Source organism: Lepisosteus oculatus, chromosome 2, assembly GCF_040954835.1.
Source record: "Lepisosteus oculatus isolate fLepOcu1 chromosome 2, fLepOcu1.hap2, whole genome shotgun sequence".
Classification (NCBI taxonomy): Eukaryota; Metazoa; Chordata; class Actinopteri; order Semionotiformes; family Lepisosteidae; genus Lepisosteus; species Lepisosteus oculatus.
This window is the reverse complement of record NC_090697.1, coordinates 69968647-69988877: the sequence shown is the minus strand read 5'-3', so window position 1 is coordinate 69988877 and position 20231 is coordinate 69968647. Positions and strand designations below refer to the sequence as shown.

At 46.5% G+C, this 20231-nt stretch overlaps 1 protein-coding gene across 2 annotated transcripts in view; it reads left to right on the top strand.

Moving 5' to 3' along the window:
- The window catches only part of ebf2 (EBF transcription factor 2), a 60137-nt gene extending 44256 nt beyond the window's left edge, over window positions 1-15881 (top strand). Inside the window, exons 7-16 of one of the 2 annotated variants that reach the window (XM_006625330.3) lie at window positions 3298-3379; window positions 5840-5981; window positions 6310-6440; window positions 6759-6885; window positions 7935-8023; window positions 8646-8711; window positions 9336-9513; window positions 9688-9870; window positions 11532-11693; window positions 14250-15881. In XM_006625330.3, coding sequence (XP_006625393.1) covers window positions 3298-3379; window positions 5840-5981; window positions 6310-6440; window positions 6759-6885; window positions 7935-8023; window positions 8646-8711; window positions 9336-9513; window positions 9688-9870; window positions 11532-11693; window positions 14250-14281 — 1192 coding nt within the window. In that variant the 3' untranslated portion in view covers window positions 14282-15881. The remainder of the gene's footprint in view (window positions 1-3297; window positions 3380-5839; window positions 5982-6309; window positions 6441-6758; window positions 6886-7934; window positions 8024-8645; window positions 8712-9335; window positions 9514-9687; window positions 9871-11531; window positions 11694-14249) is intronic. The other variant, XM_015343781.2, reaches the window with a different exon arrangement.
- The last annotated feature ends 4350 nt before the right edge of the window (window positions 15882-20231 follow it).

Below are 20231 nucleotides of genomic sequence, written 5' to 3'. Positions count from 1 at the left end.
AGTGGGTAGAGCTGGGAAAGAGGCAATGTGAGACAGTGGGTAGAGCTGAGAACGGTGCAGTGTGGGACAATGTGGGACAGTGGGTAGAGCTGAGAACGGTGCAGTGTGGGACAGTGGGTAGATCTGAGACAGAGGCAGTGTGGGACAGTGGGTAGAGCTGAGAACGGTGCAGTGTGGGACAGTGGGTAGATCTGAGACAGAGGCAGTGTGGGACAGTGGGTAGAGCTGAGAACAGTGCAGTGTGGGACAGTGGGTAGAGCTGTGACAGAGGCGGTGTGAGACAGTGGGTAGAGCTGGGACAGAGGCAATGTGAGACAGTGGGTAGAGCTGAGAACGGTGCAGTGTGGGACAATGTGGGACAGTGGGTAGAGCTGAGAACAGTGCAGTGTGAGACAGTGGGTAGAGCTGAAAACGGTGCAGTGTGGGACAGTGGGTAGAGCTGAGACAGAGGCAGTGTGGGACAGTGGGTAGAGCTGAGAACAGTGCAGTGTGAGACAGTGGGTAGAGCTGAAAACGGTGCAGTGTGGGACAGTGGGTAGAGCTGAGACAGAGGCAGTGTGGGACAGTGGGTAGAGCTGAGAACAGTGCAGTGTGAGACAGTGGGTAGAGCTGAGAACAGTGCAGTGTGGGACAGTGGGTAGAGCTGAGAACAGTGCAGTGTGGGACAGTGGGTAGAGCTGAGAACAGTGCAGTGTGGGACAGTGGGTAGAGCTGAAACAGAGGCGGTGTGAGACAGTGGGTAGAGCTGTGACAGAGGCGGTGTGGGACAGTGGGTAGAGCTGAGAACAGTGCAGTGTGGGACAGTGGGTAGAGCTGTGACAGAGGCGGTGTGAGACAGTGGGTAGAGCTGAGAACAGTGCAGTGTGGGACAGTGGGTAGAGCTGAGAACAGTGCAGTGTGGGACAGTGGGTAGAGCTGTGACAGAGGCGGTGTGAGACAGTGGGTAGAGCTGAGACAGAGGCGGTGTGAGACAGTGGGTAGACCTGCGGCAGAGGAAGTTTGGGACAGTGGGTAGACCTGCGGCAGAGGAAGTTTGGGACAGTGGGTAGACCTGCGACAGAGGTAGTTTGGGACAGTGGGTAGACCTGCGGCAGAGGAAGTTTGGGACAGTGGGTAGACCTGCGGCAGAGGAAGTTTGGGACAGTGGGTAGACCTGCGGCAGAGGTAGTTTGGGACAGTGGGTAGACCTGCGGCAGAGGTAGTTTGGGACAGTGGGTAGACCTGCGGCAGAGGTAGTTTGGGCTACTGATTCAAGTTCAGACAGAGGTAATGTTGGCTAGTAGTTAGAAATGAGGGACTGAAAGAAAGGCACTGAGGGTAAATGGTCAGAATGGATGGGTTTGCATCTTTAGTGTTAATCTGCAGCTCTGCCTCTACATAATGTAGTGCTGAAATAAAATGTTGCCTGGTGGTTTGAACCAAGGAACCGAGGGGGGAGGAAACATGGGTTAGTGGTTAGAGCCGAGGGACTGAGGGAGTGTGGTTTATGTTTTGGATTGAAGGAGCTAGGTAATGTTGAAGCAGAGAAGGGAGTGAGAGAAAGGCATAGTGTCCCTTTACATACATATGAAACTTTTATGTGAGGTTGGAGGTCTTGTTATTAGAATAATGATAAATCACGCTATCCCTTTGCCAACAACAATATTGATTGTTCTTGGTTTAAATAGTTCAAATCAAGAAATATTGCACACTATTTCTGAAGCAACCTCCAAGCCCAGTTTGTCTGAGTGAAGCGAAGACTTTGCAGTGAGTTAAGAGATGGAAGCTCAGCGTGAGGCCAATTTCCAGACTCAATTCTCAGGAATTTTTTCATGTTAAAAAGCTATCAAGCTATTTCCTACAAGTTTCAACTCTTTTTGTTCCTCAGGACGGTTTATTGAGAATCGGAAACCATAACTCAGAACTTGGTGCAGAGACTGACTTCATATTGGCAGGATCTGACATCTCTCCACGCAGGAAAAAAAAGACAAAGTTTTTATGAAGCTGCAAAACTGACAATTGTCAAACAATGTCAAAAACGTAAAATGTGTATTTTTATTTCACCAAAGCAATGTAGCTGACCCTGTCTGGTCTGGGTTCAGTAAATGTAGTTTGGAAATACCACCTGGGGATTCTGGGGTTTTTTCCTCTGTCACTCCCACTCTGTCCTTCTCCCAGCGTCTCTCAGTATCTGTCTCTATCTGGGCCGCTTTGTCTCGCTGTCCCTGTCTGTCCTTCTCTCTCTGCCTGCCTTGCTTTCTCTGGCTTTCTCATGCTCTGTCTTCTCTTACTGTGTCTTTGTGTCTGTCTGTGCCGCGGTCCCTACCCTCCCTCCCTGCCTTCTCCCCTCTCCCCGTCTCTCGCTCCGCGCTGGAATCCGGTTCCACCGGCTCCTCCACACGTGAGCAGCGAGGGGACTTTGGGATTGCGGCAGAACTCCGTTGCCATGGCAGCGTGCAGGAGAGCCGCGCCGAGCTCACCTGGGATTTGGAGTCTCTCCGCACCGCTGGAATCATTGTCAGTGACCACCAGTCACCCAAAGCACATCACACATCATAAAGGGAAAAAAAAAAAACCACGCACACAGCACTCTCCTACTGAATGCTGAAACCGCGAAAAGCTGGGCTCTTTTCAATCTGACAGAAGACAACCACACCCCAAAAATACACAGCAAATGTTCTTGGGTTCTTGTGCTAGAAGTGTTTTGTTTGTTCTTTAGGAAACACCACAACATATCAGCATCCTATCTGTAGCTGCTCTGTAAAATGCCTTTTGTCACTGACTACAACGGCACCTCAGGGATTGGGCAATAGCCATGACATGCCGTAATGCGCTGCCGAAATGAGGTTTTATTTTCATTGTTCTCCAAAATAAAAAAAAAACAACCTTTCTCATCTAGTTGGACTCCCCCAGCCCTCATCCCCCTGGAGTGAGGGTGGTGGGATGGCAGACAGCCTGAGTCTAGTCCTCCCCGTCAATGGACGTCAGTGATCCTGTACGGTCAGAACCATAACACAGTCATCCGATAAAAGATAATTTGACAAAGTCAATGGTGTTTGAAAGAGCAGCCCTTGATGCCCTCTGTCGTGGGGAAGCCAGAACATAGACACCTGTGTGCTCTCCAGCTTCTCTGTTGATTTCAGTGTCATTAGTTCCATATTGACAGACACGTCTGTTGTTGTTTGCTGTTTTAAACATTCCTAAAAAAATAACGTCTTCATTAAGGCGTTGCTGCAATTTTTTTTCCTTTTTTTTTGTTGTCGTTGAGCACAAACAGGCTTTAACAGATACGATCTTCTGTTTTTTTTTCTCCCAAAGGTTTTTCTTGAAGTTTTTTCTCAAATGTAACCAGAACTGTCTGAAGACGGCAGGGAACCCCAGAGACATGAGGAGATTCCAGGTATGGAGGAAGGAGAGAGAGGCGCAGGAGTGGTCACTCTCTCGTTGTGGCCATCCGTGCTGGTGCACGTTGTCTGTGCCTCTGATATACTTGTGCTTTACTTTTAATCTGAATCTGTTATTTCCATCAGTCTTACTGCTTGTCTTGCATCTGTAAAATGTGCATTTGTCTACTTGTTTACAAAATCTATACATTTTCTCTTTTGTAATCTATAGTTTCTTTGTCTGTGGGACAGTAGGTTGCATTTCCATATGGCGTCCATTTGCAATACAAATCTGTCTGCTGGTTTGTCTCTGCTTAAATTTATTTATTAAGCTTTTATGACCTGCCATCAATGACTGCAATCATGTCATTTATTTATCTCCTGTCCTGTCTCAGTCGGTCTGTCTAGAAGGCTACTTTACACTGTGAGGTCTAATGTCCTTGCACTGGAAAACACTATAACATTCTACTGCTGTGCCAACACAAATAAATCCCTGGTAGCAAATTTATATGCGCACCTAGGGATTTATGAATACATGTTATAAAACTGAAGCAATCCTCCTCCCTGCGACACACAGTTTTACCAGTACAGATTTTTTTCTATCTTTTTTAAGGAGACCACTTCAATGCAGAGGTTTCAATTTCAAAATGTAATTTAATTACCAATGGGGCTAGATGAGCCAAATAGCCTTTTCTTAACTGTAACCTTTCTTATATCATTAAATGCAGTATTCAATTGCTGGAGACATGTTCTGTAATTGTTTTGTGCATGCGATTGTGCTATTGTGTATGTGTCTGTGAATAAGACAACATTTTCCTTCATACGACATGACAGTGTGGGATGTTAGAAATTGCTGTAGTTATGTGAGTTTCCAGTAGTGCCAATTTTGTGATTCTGTTTATTGGAAAACATATGTGTCTGTAAGGTGGTATTTGAGTGTATTTGAAGGTGGGTGTACAGTGACTGAGAGTGTGTGTGTGTATCTGTGTGTCCCCGACTCTCGACCTTGTTGTTTCCAGAAGAGCAGTTTAAGGGAAAACAGGGGAGAGAGAGACAGGAAATAGGCCGAGGTGTTTCAGGAAGTTGTCAAGAGTTGAGTGATTGGCTCCAGATGGAGAGGTCAGGCTCTGTGACCCAGGAAGTGGTCACTGGGGAGACTCCCGCCTCACTTCCTCTGTCTTTCAGCACCACTTGATGCCTTGGATTTTCTCCTGTTTTTATGTGTTTGTGTTAACTCCTTCAGAGTGACACATCCTAAATTATAGGTTAAAGGTACACAGCTTTGTGGTCCATCATCTCCAGAGGTTAAACGGAAATCTGTCTAGTAGGCACTTACAGTACCACTGGCTGATACTCACTTGTCTTTGATCGATACTTTACTTTACTCACTGTTCTCCCTTTTCTTTTATCCCTGCACTGTATTCACTCTAAACCTCACCTCAAGTTGAAATTTTCACCTTCCTTGCCAACTCCCTGCCTCTAATCAGTGATCCTTACTTACCCTTGGAAGTGCCTCAGCTTCTTTTACCTCAGGGTGTCCAGCTATGATATTCCTTGGCCCTCCATTAAAACAAGCAGTCCCCATCTATTGTGCGTCCCAGTTCAGTAGTGCTAACCTCAATCCCACCAGTAACGCGCCAGTAACAGTTAAACTGGGCGGCACTGCGCAGATCCCTGTGAAGAAGTAATGGAACATACTGGTGGGGGAGAGGAGCATGCAGTGTACTCCAGAAGTTAAATTGCTTCCACAATTTATCAAAAAAAAATATTCCTTCCATATGTTTAATATCAGTGAGAGATTTTTTTCCTCCCCTCTGATCAGTGGTGGAATGAGGTTCCTTGTTTGCTGGCCAGGATTTGTACAGTGCAGATTTACAACAGTATGGGGGTGGGTGGGTTTGGTAACTGGACTTCAGCAGCTGTACAAGAAAAAAAACGAATTCAGCAATGCGGTCACACAGACCAACGGACAGCAGCCTGGTCCCCTTTCTTTCAGTTTACAGCTTCTTCCTCTTTTCACGATGAGTCCACTGTTTCTGAAAGCAGACTGACACCTAAGAACACGAGAAAGGTTACAAACTAGAGGATGCCATTTGACCCATCTGGCCCGTTTGATAATAGTTAATAGGATAGAATATTATCTGGCTATTGGCAAAAACTGGGATATCAGCTTTAACAACATGCAGCGTGCTCCAGACACCCACAACCCTTTGTGTAAAGATGTGCCTCCCTTTCTCATTTTTAAGTTCACTTTCATGTAGTTTCCTCTTGTGTTCTCTGGTTCGTGTTTCTCTGTTCATTCTGATGAAATCTGCTGGTTTGGCTTTGTGCATGCCTTGAGCATTTAAACATGAAGGTGGGGTTGGGTGGTAATTTGCGCTGCAAAGAGATTGGCTATATATTATTATGGATGCTGACTGAAGAATATCATGTTCCTCTTCTCTTCTCTGTGTGTGCTTCTACATTGTGAACTGTAGGTGGTGCTGTCTACAACAGTGAGTGTGGATGGGCACGTCTTGGCTGTGTCTGACAACATGTTTGTCCACAATAACTCCAAACATGGGCGGCGGGCAAGGAGGCTAGACCCCTCTGACTCTGCAGAGCCTGGCATGGAGTATGGTATGTATCTGCTATGCTGGGGCTTGTGTGTGGCTTGGGGTGGGGAGCAACTTCACAGATTCACTAAACCCAGAGTGAAGTAAAAGTAAGAACACAACAAGTTGGATGTGAGGATAACATGGATTTGCGATCACACCAAGTACACAAGCGAAGAGACGCCAGCACACCCACAGACTGGTCTCGTGCAGGGCCAGCTGCAGATGATCTTGCCCAAGGCTGAGGCTGATTCTGCAAGCACAGAAAGATATTAGAGGAGATTTGTTTGGAGGTGTGCTCACTGCTAATTGCTGGGTGGAATAACATCATGCTCCTCTCTCCCCTCACACAGCCACACCCTGTATCAAGGCCATCAGCCCCAGCGAGGGCTGGACAACAGGGGGCGCCATGGTCATTGTGATCGGGGAGAACTTCTTTGACGGCCTGCAGGTGGTTTTTGGAAGCATGCTGGTGTGGAGCGAGGTAAGTAGTGGAAGGAACGGAGATACAGCCATCTACAATGGTGGCTGCGCACCAGAAGTACTGCGGCCCTAGTAAGCTTTCATACACCTGGCATTGAAACGTGCCATTGAAAACAAGCATTCCTTGTTTCTTTCTCGTGGATCTTTCGGAGATTGAGTTTGGAAGTTGCGTCCTACACACCCCCCAGTGATTTATTTGAGTCAGGTAACCTTCAGCTTAATAACGGAAGATGGCGATTGCAGCAGAGAGGTTGAGTGTGACTTGACGGATATTGTGGCCCCGGTTCATGCGTGATGTCCTCTGTCTCCTGCGTTCCAGCTGATCACTCCACACGCCATCCGAGTGCAGACGCCCCCTCGCCACATCCCCGGAGTTGTGGAGGTGACGCTGTCCTACAAGTCCAAGCAGTTCTGCAAAGGGGCTCCAGGCCGTTTCATCTACACAGGTGAGCTGCCGCACGCGAGCCCCCAGAGCTGCCTCCCCCTGTTGTCCTGGAAATGTTGCCTGCTCTGGGGGGGTTCGTTTTGGCAGTTGCTGGCTTGTGAAACCATTCCCAAGCAGATTCAGTCAGTGATGAGAGACAGGGAAAAGGGGGTCATGTGCTGAAAAATGACTGAATGAACGAACCCATGATTGCAAACAGAAAAGCTGTCATTTTGTGGAAGATTATCCCAGTGTTGTTGGGTTTTTTTTCCCTGGAAACTGAGATTCTACCTCTAACAAATGAGTGTGTGAACTGGGGGCTCCAGAGGTGAAAAGCCCAGGAGTTTGGCGAACGACCCCCCCCCCCCCTCCCGGGTGAAGCAGATGCCTTCACTTCTCATCGGCCCGGCGGGGAATTAGTGCCAGAGTCAGCTTTCGAAAAGTCCTTGATGGAGTGCCATGGAAGCCCAGAGTGAAATCCGACTCGGAGAGAGAATTGGGGTCTCCTGTGCCCCGAGCGATCGGGGGGCTTGTTGAATGACGCTTCCGCCGCCTCAGCCAGCGGGATTCAGTTGTCTTTTCTGGGGGATCTGTAAAGCCTGGGATACAGTTCCGTCGAGGGGCTCCCTGGGCTCTGTTATGCTCCCGACTCACATTCCAACACCATGGGATTCGGCCGCACTGTGGGAGTGTTATTCCCGAGTCAGAAAGGCTCCGGACACAGAACTGGGTCATTGGATCTGCACTCTGAGGGAGGCTCGAGGGCAGACGAATGAGGAGAAATTAGGTCTATGGTTCTGTGAATGAACTGCTGGATTTTAGTTGGGAGTGTTCTTAACCCGAACCTGTTTAACCTTTTGCAGATGATACAATTAGCTATTTATGGGGGTAATACTATATTGAAAGTAAGAGCATGGGGAAAAAAATGATATGACGTGGCTTAAGCTTTTCATCTCTTTGTGTTTGAGTTCAGCCTGTGTGGAGAAAGAGAGGTAGTGATGCTTTCTTGGGCTCCTCTCTTTTTTTAACGTCCTTCTTCCACAAATACAACCAGCTTTTCTTTCTCTTCAGCACTGAACGAGCCCACGATCGATTACGGCTTTCAGCGTCTTCAGAAAGTCATTCCCAGACATCCAGGGGACCCGGATAAATTGGCCAAGGTGAGAGAACACTGTCTCCAGGTGGAAACCTGCTTTTCCTTATCGTCCTGTTTGTACTGCGGTGTGTTTAACAATCTCCTGTACTGGTGGCCACAGTCCAGCAGATTTTTCAGGACCTGTAAATCTGGATGCCTGAAAGTTCTAGGAAATTGTGGTGGGTAGATTAATTGAGCATCCCCTGAGAGCGATCATTTAAAAAAATAATAAAATGTATGTAGAGATTTTACACACAATAAATGTTGTGTGCTAGCATACCTGTCATTGATTTAGTGTCACCATTTTGTTTGAGAATGCCAGTGAGAGAAAAAAAACCCACTATCACTGGGAAGGAATAATGCATGCAAGCATATTCCGACTAAATGCGGACGGAAGTTTTGAGAAACAGTGGTAACAGTAATGAAGCTCTTGAAGGTTAATCCCAGCAGGATTTCAGCACCAAGAGGAGATCCTGAGGGACTGCAGCAAGGAGAGTCTCGCTGTCGACCACATCTGCACATCTCACTGGAATGCACCAAATCTGCTCCGTCTGGCAGGAGTATCCATGTGGAAAACTTTCTGCATTGCACTGTTCTGAACCGCGCAGTCATCTCCCTGCCTTTCTCTCCTCTGCTCCTCTGTCCAGGAGATGTTACTGAAGAGGGCCGCTGACTTGGTGGAAGCTCTGTATGGCAGCCCGCACAGCAACCAGGTACTGTACCCCTACGCAGAGCCAGCCCCTGTGCTACTGTCTGCAAGCTGGCACCAGGGTCTGTGTGTCTGGCATGAAGCAGTGCGTGCCAGTTCTGGTCACAACACATAGCTGCCCTAGCAGGAGCACAGAGCTGAGACCCTAAAACAATCTTGGGTCTGAAAGAAAGGACATAGGCATAGGTAGCATAAAGGAACTGAATCTCTTCACTCTTGGGTAGCAGAGAAAACAATACTTAATACAGCCACTCGGCATCCGGAAGGGTACTCACACAGCTAACCCAACGGATGGCATTTTTCTCAGCAATGAGACCAGCACACGAGGGCGCCACTGAAAGTTACGTGGAAGTCTATTTAGGAGTGAGAACGGTATGCACAACTTTAAATATAAAAAGTGCAGGGTGCCTAGAACAAGCTGTCAGCTCCTGCTACCTTCACGAATAGGCTGGATGGGATCCGTGGATCAATAAGCTAATATAAACCAACAGTTAATAAGCATTATGAGCTGAATGGCCTCTTCTCCTTGTGTGCAGCACTCTGGGCCCGTGTTGCGTCTCATACTGTACTTCCATTTCCTAATTCAGCCTGCTCTGATGCTGAGTCCCTGCCTCCCTCTCTCTGCCAGGACATGCTGCTGAAGCGCGCGGCCGACATCGCCGAGGCGCTGTACAGCGTGCCCCGCTCTCACAGCCAGCTGCAGGCCCTGCCCAGCTCGCCCGCCCACGGCAGCGTCATGGGGCTCAACTCCTACAGCAGCCAGCTGGGTGTCAGCATCGGGGAGCCCGGCCAGGCCAGCGGTCAAGGTACCTGCCCGGCACGCGCACCGTCCCGCGACACACACACACACACACACACACACACACACACACACACACACACACACACACACACGCCGAGCCCGCCCGCCGTCACCACACAGCTCACCCTCTGATGGGTCCCCTCCCAGTGTCCGTAACTGTGCTTGCATGGATCCGCAGGCTACATCCGGAACTCCAGCAGCCTGTCCCCTCGGGGGTACCCCTCAGCGTCCACGCCCCAGCAGTCAGGGTACGGCAGCTCAGGGGGCATGAACGGCTACGGTGCGGTGCCCATGTCCAGCCTGGGGGTGCCAGGATCTCCAGGCTTCAACAGCGCCTCGCCCACGGGCTCCCCCTACGGCAGTAAGTGCCCCTCCCCCTGCCCGCCCCAACACTCATCATTGTCATCCACTGGACCTCCTGAGAGAATTCGGATTTAGAATACGCTAAGAGATCAACAGCCTTATTTCCTGTGCGGCTGTCCTGCTGGCCATCTATCAACGATCGATATGCATTAACGCTTTACTACAAAAAATAAAGAGCTTTATACTTTTAATAGAATATCAAACGACATAAAAACTGCTGTTGCGCACAATAAATGAAAATGGGAATAATCTCAGTGGCCTTAGACAAAAGCAACGGGAAATTCATTTCCATTTAATTAACGACCCTCCGGATTAAAAAGAAGAAATGGAACTGCAAACAATACATGCTTGTTCACATCAGGCACCCCCTTAACACTGTAATAATTATAACCATTTATCTGCCATATACAGTACAAAAACTGGGTGGCACGGTTAGCTTTGTTCCAGTGCAGCACTGGTGCCCTGGGTTCAATTCCAGACCTGGGGTGCTGTCTGTGTGGAGTTTGTATGGTTCTCTCCTTGTTCGTGTGGGTTTCTTCGAGTGCTCCGGTTTCTTCCCACAGATTGGCAGGTTAATTGGCTCCTGGGAAAACTGCTTCTGGAGTGAGTGTGTGCACTTGTGTCTGTCTGCCCCTGTGAGGGACTGGCCTCCTGCCCAGGCTGTACCCTGTCTTGAGCCCGTTGCTTGCTGGGATAGGCTCCGGCTCCGTGTTGCGACACTGAATTGGAAGAAGCAGTTGGAAAACGGATGGGTGGTCAAAAGGCATTCAGCTTCTGTTCATTTACTACTGATTTATAACCCAGACACGATTCTGAAACAAAAGTAGGTAGATTAGCATAAGTAGCTCAAGATGTGTTAGCACTGTATAAAAAAATCATAGACTCACCAGTAAGCTTCTCAAAACAAGAAATATGATTTTTAATTGGGGCTGCTCTCTACCTGTAGTATATTATGCTATGTCTATATTTTAAATCAAAAATAGCTGCAAAACAGCATTTCCTGGGTTAGTCCAGATTCTGCTGTTGTGACAATCCGAGCAGAAGGAGAAGTCTCACCAGGCACATGTACTGTTGGCACATTCAGGGAAACCTGAGCAATGCGCCTGTACTTCCAAGAGATTCTGTTTTTTTTTCTGTATTTAAGGAAAAAGAAAACAATTGTAAAATTTGACCCATAGACCTATTCATCATCCAGCGAGACCGAGTGTGAGAATGCTAGGCACACGCTTGCATTATACAGTACCTTACCACCACTGAAAGAAATGCCATCTCTCACCCACTCCCAAGTTTTTAACAGGAACTGGTAACAGGTACCGTCAAAACAGGTTATACTTTTATGAACTGATTCATCCAAAAGTAATGGAAGAGTTTTATAACAGGTAATCGATAATTGCTGCATTAATTAATTAATTGCAGCACAAGGATCTAGATATTTTAGTCATTTCCATTGTATTGATGCCCTATGTTGGAGTTGCTTGCTTGCATCTGCCCAGAAGTCCATAATAATCATTTTCTTTCTTTCCATACTTCTATTCATTTTGACCCCCTGTTTCCTCCCTTACATAGTTCTTTCACTGATTCATAATGTCTGAGTGACTTCAGCTAACAGATCGGTGTCTCTGTGTGCGTGTCTGTGTGTCTGTCTGTGCGTCCGTGCAGTCATGCCCTCTAGCCCCACGGTGCCCGGCTCCAGCTCCTCATCCATCCTGCCCTTCTCCTCGTTCCCCTCCGTCAAGCAGAAGAGTGCCTTCGCCCCAGTCATCCGACCCCAGGGCTCCCCCTCCCCGGCCTGCCCGGCCACAGGGGGCAACAGTTTCCGAGGTACCCCTGCCCGAGCCAGAGAACCACATGTGTAGATCGCTACCAGCACCACAGAGGTTCAGAACAGTAACAGCACCTGCAGAGAAAACAGCCAGACATCCCGATGGCTTACAGTGCCTGCATCATTTCTTGGTGCATGGTGTGGACATTTCAATGGGATTTCAGTTTTTTTTTCTTAAGTAAAGAAGCTGTCCAAAAGACTGCTAGTTAGGGTCCTTTAAAAAAAAAACATGCAGTTCTTAGTGAAAATAAAGTGGAATTTCCAAGCACAAAATCTAAGTCCTATTAAAATCCTGTTAGAACTTAATAGTTCTGCAGTTCAAAAGATATTTTGGATTGCTTTTGATGCATCATTTTTAAACAAGAGCGTGCAGAAAATTAATCAGTTCACCTCATTTTGGATGATCATTAATTTAATTTAGTTTTCATGCTCCCAGTCTGATAATGTCTTAACATTTGTTAAACTGGTGGGTTTGCCTAATGACTGTAAAAGCAAACACACAGTATTTACAAATTACCGTGTAACACTGAGCAGAGTGTGTCTAATAGTTCTCACTTGGTGTTTCTCAGACTCCTCGCACAGTTATTGGCAGATCTTAACATGGCCAAGGTGTTCTGAAAGAAAGCTGAGCACACACACAACCACAGACACACACGCACCCACGCTTGCACAACCACACACAACCTCAGACACATGCACAACCGCACACAACCACACACACACATACACAACTACATGCACGCGTACAGAGCCAAAAACACACGGACACTCACACAATTACACTTGCGCAGAGCCACATGCACACACACAACCACAACCTCACTTACATTAACGCACAAACAACCACACACACACAACCAACCACACGCACAAAGTGCACACACTCACTCACATGTGCACACACACATAAAGGAAGGAAGGATTTCAAAGCTGTGTGCAGTACACGAGCTGGGCCTCCTTTTCCTTTGCTTTGAAGGTGACCTGTCGAGGGGTGAGAAAGTCCCAGGGTCTCTGGGGCTGTATAGGATTGAGTTGCTGTCGTCCAGTGTTGTCTGTCAACACTACATAACCCCTTGGGTGTCTGCTTGCAGCCTTTCACCAGCACAGCTTTCTCCTAAAAGAACACGTTTGCCCCCCCACCTGCCATATTTATACCCCTTTCCTCCCATTATCCTCCTCTGGACAATGTGGGGAAGCAATAAAAAAGGCAAACAGAATGTTTGGACACCTAGTTTAGATCAAGGGATGTTGTACAACGCATTACCAAGACCTCTTTCAAAATGTTCTGTACAATTTTGCTCACCATGTCCCAGAACAGAAACATTTCCTGGCCTGAAGGAGTATCTTACCTTGACTCTCAAAAATAACTGAAGCTCTTTATTCTTGAAAAGAGGTGACGATGAGGAAGGAGAGCAGATTCAAGAACTCAGAATCTGCCCAGGCCTTGACAAAGTCAAGCCACTGAACTTTTCCTGACCCCAGAGTAAAACACACACCAGATAAACACGTGTTCTAACTGTGCACTGAAAACTGCTTTACACAAAAGGTTGTGGGAGACTGGCACAAGCTACCCAGCCATGTTCTTAAAGCTGTTATTCTATTACTTTTTTCAAGAAGCAGTTGGATGACAGCTTGAGATCACTGTTTTACCTCCTAGTCTTCAATGGGCTGAATGGCCTCCACATGTACGAAACCTTTTTTATGATATGATATTCTTGACACCAATCGACAGTGAGCACCTCCCCAGTTTGACTGCAGCCTCCTAAAGGTCTGTATGTAGCAGGGTCTGGAAACCAGTTTGTATGAATGGTTGCCATTGTTCAGTAAAAGCACAGCTACCTTTCATCAACATTACAAGTAATGTTCCATTCCCAAGCTGTCTTAACTCTTTCTCAAAGCACTTAAACACATTTCATCACGCCTCTTTCGTAAGAGAGTCCTGCTCCACAAAGGTGTGGAGTTATAGGAAGTGATCTGACAGACAGACCGCAGTCAGAGCCCATCAGAGCTTTATCATGTAATATGAGCCAGGTGCATAAGCCAGTTTGAATTGCTGGATATATTTATGTTCAAGAGAAATGTATTTAAATGAACAAATAGAATTAGATTCCTTTGTTTGCAGATTCATTGGATAAGGGTCTTTTGTAGAACATCTGGGCAAATTTTGGTATCATTTTGGGGTAAATTTGGGAATGGGCTTCCTTTTTTTGTCATTTCTTACATACAGTGAGATCTGAAATACACAAGGGTGTGTGCAAAAAGAAGAATCTTTGCACTAGATGTCAAGTGCTGAATATTACAGCCGCGGCAGAAACAAATGGATGATACCAAAAACTTTAGCTTCCACCTACTTGAAAAAAAGAAAAGAAAATTGAAACAGTTGTCACTTTATCTGCATACCAGCGGTAGACTGGAGTGCTTGACGCTATATGAAAAGCAAACTAATAAATCTTTTGGTTCTCTTCCTTTAATTCAGAGACTGCTTGACTTTCTTCTCTTGCTCTGCTGTACACAAACACCTGTGTATGACTGAGATTTTCTCTGTCTCTCTCCAGCTATGACCGGCTTGGTTGTCCCACCCATGTAGGAGCCACACCCACCACCCCTGAGTCAGGTTGTCTGCTTGTCGGACAGGCTTCGCCCCCAACGGCGGCCATGTTTTTTGGCATTTTTGACCCCACCTCTGACCTTTCACCTCAGCTCCTGCTTCTTGGCACACCGGGCAGTGACAGACAACGGCCACACCAGGGCCCTTTTCTGCTCCAGAAGCTGGAATCAGATTGTTTCAAATAAATAAATAAATAAGCGACCGCTTGAGCAGTCCAAACGAAGGGGGCTAGGAGGCCTTTGACTTGCTGGCTTCAGAGCCGACCTCTGAACAAAAACCTTCTTGCTTCCTGGAGACTTCCTGCATCACCACCTGACACACACACACACAAAAACACCCTTCCGCCTGCTAAGGAAGAGGCCAGACAAAACGTTCTAGGTCTTCACCACAGACGTCCAGTGCTCGGGACTGCAGACACTCGGGCTTCGAAGGACATGGAGGAACTGGCCAGTCACAGAGCCCGCCTCTGTGCCAACTTTCTGAGAGACAAACAAGAAGGTGCCGGGATTTCAGCAGCTTGTCTCAGATCGCAGACTTCTGAACAGACGGCCGCCTTCAAAAAAACTCTGAAACCAAGTCTGTATTGGTAGACATTTCAGAAACGATTGCCGTTCCTAGGAAGAAACGGACGGAATGCTGGGAACGCAGGCAGGCTCTGGACTTTGAAAGTCGACACATTCCAGAATCTCGTGGTCTCTTCCCTTATAGCGTATCTTTATGATTCCGACTCCGAGATTCCAGACTCCGGGGCACACAAATACCCAGGGCTACGGCGGACCACTACATACACCTTTTTATTTAAATGAGCAATTTAACTTATTATTATAGTTAGATTTAGGAATAATATAAAATTCCTTCATTTTGTAATTATTATTATAATTATTATTGTTATAATATTTTTTATCATTATTGTTGTCATTATTACTGCTACTCTTTCGGCAAGGTATTTCACTTGGTATATTAAAATAAATAGAAGTATTAATAAAACGAAGCAAAATATGAACTGTTTTCCTACAGCAAAAGTATTTAAACATGATGTAATGTTCTAAGAAACCGAAACACAGTTCCAAACCAAATGCTATTGAAGATGGATGATTATGACATTGAAATGCCTTTTTTTCATCAGATACAGCACTTTCACAGAATTTATGTTGTTATTACAGTTCAGTACTGCTAAGGTGACAGCAGCTCTCATCCATTTGACAGATTTATGTTTTTATTCCTTATAACCTTAAGTGATTTGACTTTTTCTGTGTATATTTGTTTTATATGCATGGTCACATTTTTAAAACACTTTATTTTACATTGAGAAATATTGTTAATTTTGTACCATAATGTTGTGTTAATTTGAAGTACCTAATCTCCCCCCCCCACCACCACACCGTTGCTATGCAGTAATATAAGCACAAAAAAGCTTTTATATAGATAACAAAACTTAATTGTCAGAAAACATCATGACGTACAGCCATTTTACTCCATTTCTGAACATGGTCTATATGATCAAAGTGATTTTTTTAAAATGCAAATTTATGTCACTCGAGGTAAATTATCAGACTAATTTTCAAATAAAAGTTTCTTATTGCAAGAACTAGTTCTAAGGTTTTTTATTGTTGTTTGTGCACACGCAAAGACAAAAACACCAACAGGATTTCAGTGTAATATTTCAGGAGTTAAAGACAATATGCCAAAATTAAATGAAGACACGAGAGCATGACTGGCTTTAATCCATGTGTCTTCAGGTTTGAAAAATATGTGTGTGGGGTGGAGGGGGCAGTCTGACATAATAAACATAGGGGTGCTACCCTAGGTGTGAGATTAGTGCAGTGGTGTTCGTGTTTGGAGTTCTGGGAAGGAAAATCTGAAGTCTGGTATTGAAGTCCTAGAGAACAAGTGATTGGCTGGATTTGAGGCACTATCTCTGTCCTGAATATGAGTTGAGATCTCCATTTACATTATTTATCTTCTAATCTGGGTATTTTAGTAAGTGACTTACAGTATACAACTTGAGCTCCACTTGCTTTGATTGACACATCCAAGATTTACCATTCCAACATGTCACAAGACTTTTGTCTTCTGCTGGATGTTTTTTTTTTCTTTTTTTCTTTCTGCTCCAAGCAGATCTTGGACATTGTAGATGACACCTTCTTTGTCGGCTCCCCCTGACGTGGTGCCTTTTTGCAAAAAAGTTCAATTTTCCTGTAGACAGCAGCATCTGCATACAGTATGTACAGGATACACACCTGTCTTCAAGATCATCTATTGTGTTCTGGGGTGTTTTGCAGTAAAGAAGCGAGCTACAGTATGCAGTGGTGTAGATAGCTGTTAAAAAGGCCATAGACTCTCAGACAATCTAGGTCTGTTAGGAAATTGTGCCAGTGAGAAAAAAAAACACCAGATCTGCCTTCTGCCTCAGTGGTCTTGTTACTAGAGCTGGGCATTGAACTTTCTATGCTTTTCAGGAAATCTTGCAGTGGCTAGCCTAGCCCCACCAGGGGCCGAGGATAGGGACAGCTTGGCATAGGCAATCAAACTTAACCTGCTTCCATCGGAGAACTTGAAAAAACCCATGAAAACATGGGGAGAACATACAAACTTCACAGAGAAAGTCTGCAATTGAACCCGGGACCTTGGAGCTGTGAGGTAGCAATGTTCAGCACCACTATACTGTGCTACCCTGTTAAATGCCTAAATAAGATAAAATAATTAAGAAGACATTACTGGTATATTCAGTAAATGTGCACAGAGCATGGGTGTCTTTAAAACACTTGAGATGCTGGGAGAAGCTGTAAAATTGGTTCCATCCATCCATTTTGTGGATCATAGGGGAGCTGGAGAGTAACCCAACAAGCAACTGGCACAAGGAAGAATACACCTTGGACAGGACACCAGTCCATCACAGGGCAGACACGTACAGTACGTGCACACACACGCACGCACACACACACCAGGGTTAATTTGCCTAGAAGCCAATTAACCTACCAGTATGACATTTTAGTGTGAGAGCAAAACCACTGGCACATGGGGAGAACACACAAGCTCCTCACAGATAGTACCCCAGTTCCAGATTTGAACTAGGGGCCCCAGTGCTTCAAGGTAGCAATACTAATAACTTGTGCTACTAAATAGGCTCCATTAAGCCAGTAATAAACTGATTTTAAGGTCCGATATGAGGCTCCTACAGACTCCTGTGTGCAGTATAGCGCATAAAAATCCTTCTCTACAACCTACAAGGCCTCATGACAGACACAGAGCAGGCGAGATAGATAAAACATTAAGTGCAAAGGCCAAAGCAGTCTCTGTTTTAAGTAGCTCAGTCAAACCCTCATTAAGGCGGACTAGAGGTGTGATGCGCAGACTGGAGTGAGCTTTACTGGAGTAACTCGCCTGGCAGAGGAGACCTACAGCCTGCCGGCGAGGAAGGGGCTGTCAGAACCCCCCTTTCATGCAGAACGAGCCAGGGAGCTGGAGCAAGAGTGAAGATGGGGCGGAAGGAGGGAGGTGAAAACAACAAGAGTAAGTAAACAAGAAGCGCGATGTTTTTAAGTAGGTGGGCGGAAGTGGATGAAATTGAGGTTTGAACTCCGCGGAACTGTTATTGAAAATTCCATTAATGTATACCGTCTACATATTTGTTAGACCATGCGAAGATAAAAATCCCTCCAGTTCCTTTATTGTCCCTTACGATACCGGGGGACATTAATCTTCACGCGGATGCACTTTATTAAATCCCCCCCCATTTCTACAGCAGGTAGACAGGGTTACCAGTCAGCAGTGACGGAGATGGCACGCTTGCCGAGTCCTCCGAGAGTGTCTGGGACTGGGACACTGAGCCGCGTGAAGTGTTTTCCTCTTCCCTCAGAAAAGGCTTCTTACCGCTAATGTAATTAGCGTTGATACGAAGGGCGCTTAATTACCGGGTCCTTAGATCAAGTAATTAATGTTGTGCCAGCAAAACAGCAACTGTTTCATTAACACGCCGCTCAAAGCCGGGAGCCGAAACTCATTCCAAGGTACACATGTTGTGTGTGTGAAACTGTATTAAGCAAGAACGGGTGATCTTTCAGCTGCCTGTTCTCACACGATCTTCAAACACATCAACAGCCTCGTCGACAGCTGCAGGCTTGTTGAATTATAAATATTATTATCAATAATAAAAAGAGAATCAGAAGGGAGCAGATAAACAACGACGACCTTCCTCTGCCCGTTTTCTTTCTCTCCCTCTGCTGTTTTCAAGTGGCACTTGTGATGGGAGCCTAATATGGCTAACACGCCTCCTGCTAATTCGGCGAGTGAAGTTTTTGTCTTATTATCAACACCTTTGCGTTTGTCACCATAAGCTCTTCCGGGCGACGCACGAACCGCGGCCATATGCTCATTTCGCTGCTGTTGTTTTAGCAGCTTAATCCTGCCGCCGTGCACGAAAGATTAATATTCAGAATAATGAGGTGTGAAGGTTTATCTGAGCCCTTTCACTTTAAAGGAGCGCCGCCGGTGGTTAAATGTCTTTTCCCTGTTCAGTTCGGTTCGAAACCCTTAATGGTCGAACACTACTGGAGGTTTGCCGTAATCGATCATCCGAAAAAGAGGACACTCCGTGGACGGAGTATTTATAAAATCGCGTGTCTGGTCAGAAAGAAAACCGCGGGGAAGAAGAATAAGGAGAAGATCCCTGACGTTTTAAGGTATTTGAAAATTCCTCCCGGACGGAGATTTAAACACCAAAAAGGAGGACGTGTCCGGGCAAAACCGCACATATGGTAACCCCGAACACGATTTGTGTGGCTCAGACCTCACCACCTCAATCTCTGCGCGGTGTGCTTTTGTGGGCATCCCAAACCTGAAGGCAGGGGGTAGACTGTCACAGCGGGCGTGACTTCAGACTTTGCTGGGCTGTGTTGCGAGTCTGTAGTTTTAAGATGAACACCCGATTACTGCCACAGGGCCTGTTTAGACCTTTGGAAAGTCTGGGCCTTAGATTGTGCTGCCCAAACAGTGCGCTGACATACGGTACGGAAACCTGCCCGTCAGCAGTGGAACTTTATAGGTGGGGGCCCTGTACTGAACCGTGGACAAGAAGCAGATCCCATTAAAAACTGAATAAATACAAATGCAAGTTTCACTCCAGACCTAATGCAATTATTGCTGCGGTCCTCTGGGGAACGGCTGTGTTTATAAAGCCAATTAGCCCAGTGGCCACTTTGTCGCAGTATGGGTTGGTGTGAGTCCGGAGGGCTTTTATCAGTTGAGGAAAGACACAATATTCCTACCCCCCCCCCTTAAAAAAAAAGGACCACAACCAACCCCTCCCTTCCTTAGACTCTCTTTTGCTCTTTCTTTTTCTTTCTCTTTTTTTCCATGCTCTCCATCTCTCTCCCCCCCCACCCCCCCTTCCCTCCTGTAGTCCCCCGGGTGGCAATTTGCGGGGAAGCAGGCCGGCAGATGGGATTGGCAGAGAGCCCCCCCTGGGATCCCTGTCCTGTCCTCGTCTGCGCGGTTTGATTTTGTTAAATTGCACGCTGGCAACAAAGCAGGCCCAGCCCCTCGCAGTGGGTAAGTGACATATGTCAGGAATATGGCAACAGACACTGGGGGAGGAGAAGGAGGAGGAAGGCGAGAGGTGCTCTGGCCGTGTGAGGAAGGGTTTGCGCCGGGAATAAGCGGATGTGGCCAGGTGCTGACCGCTACAGAGCCACCGAGGGAACGCCGGGGCCACCAACGTTTCGGCGCCTGTCTGCACGTTACAATCTCCTGGCTCATCCGGGCAAGACCTCTGGCTGCTGGCAGGGACTCTCCATCAAGCCGCATAATTGCCTGTGACCTGGAAAAAACTGTAAAACTGCCTCATCAAGCAATGCATTTCCTCAATGAGCATGTACTGTATAGGGATCAGACCCCAGCCAAAATACGGAGCATTATTAATGTCATTTTG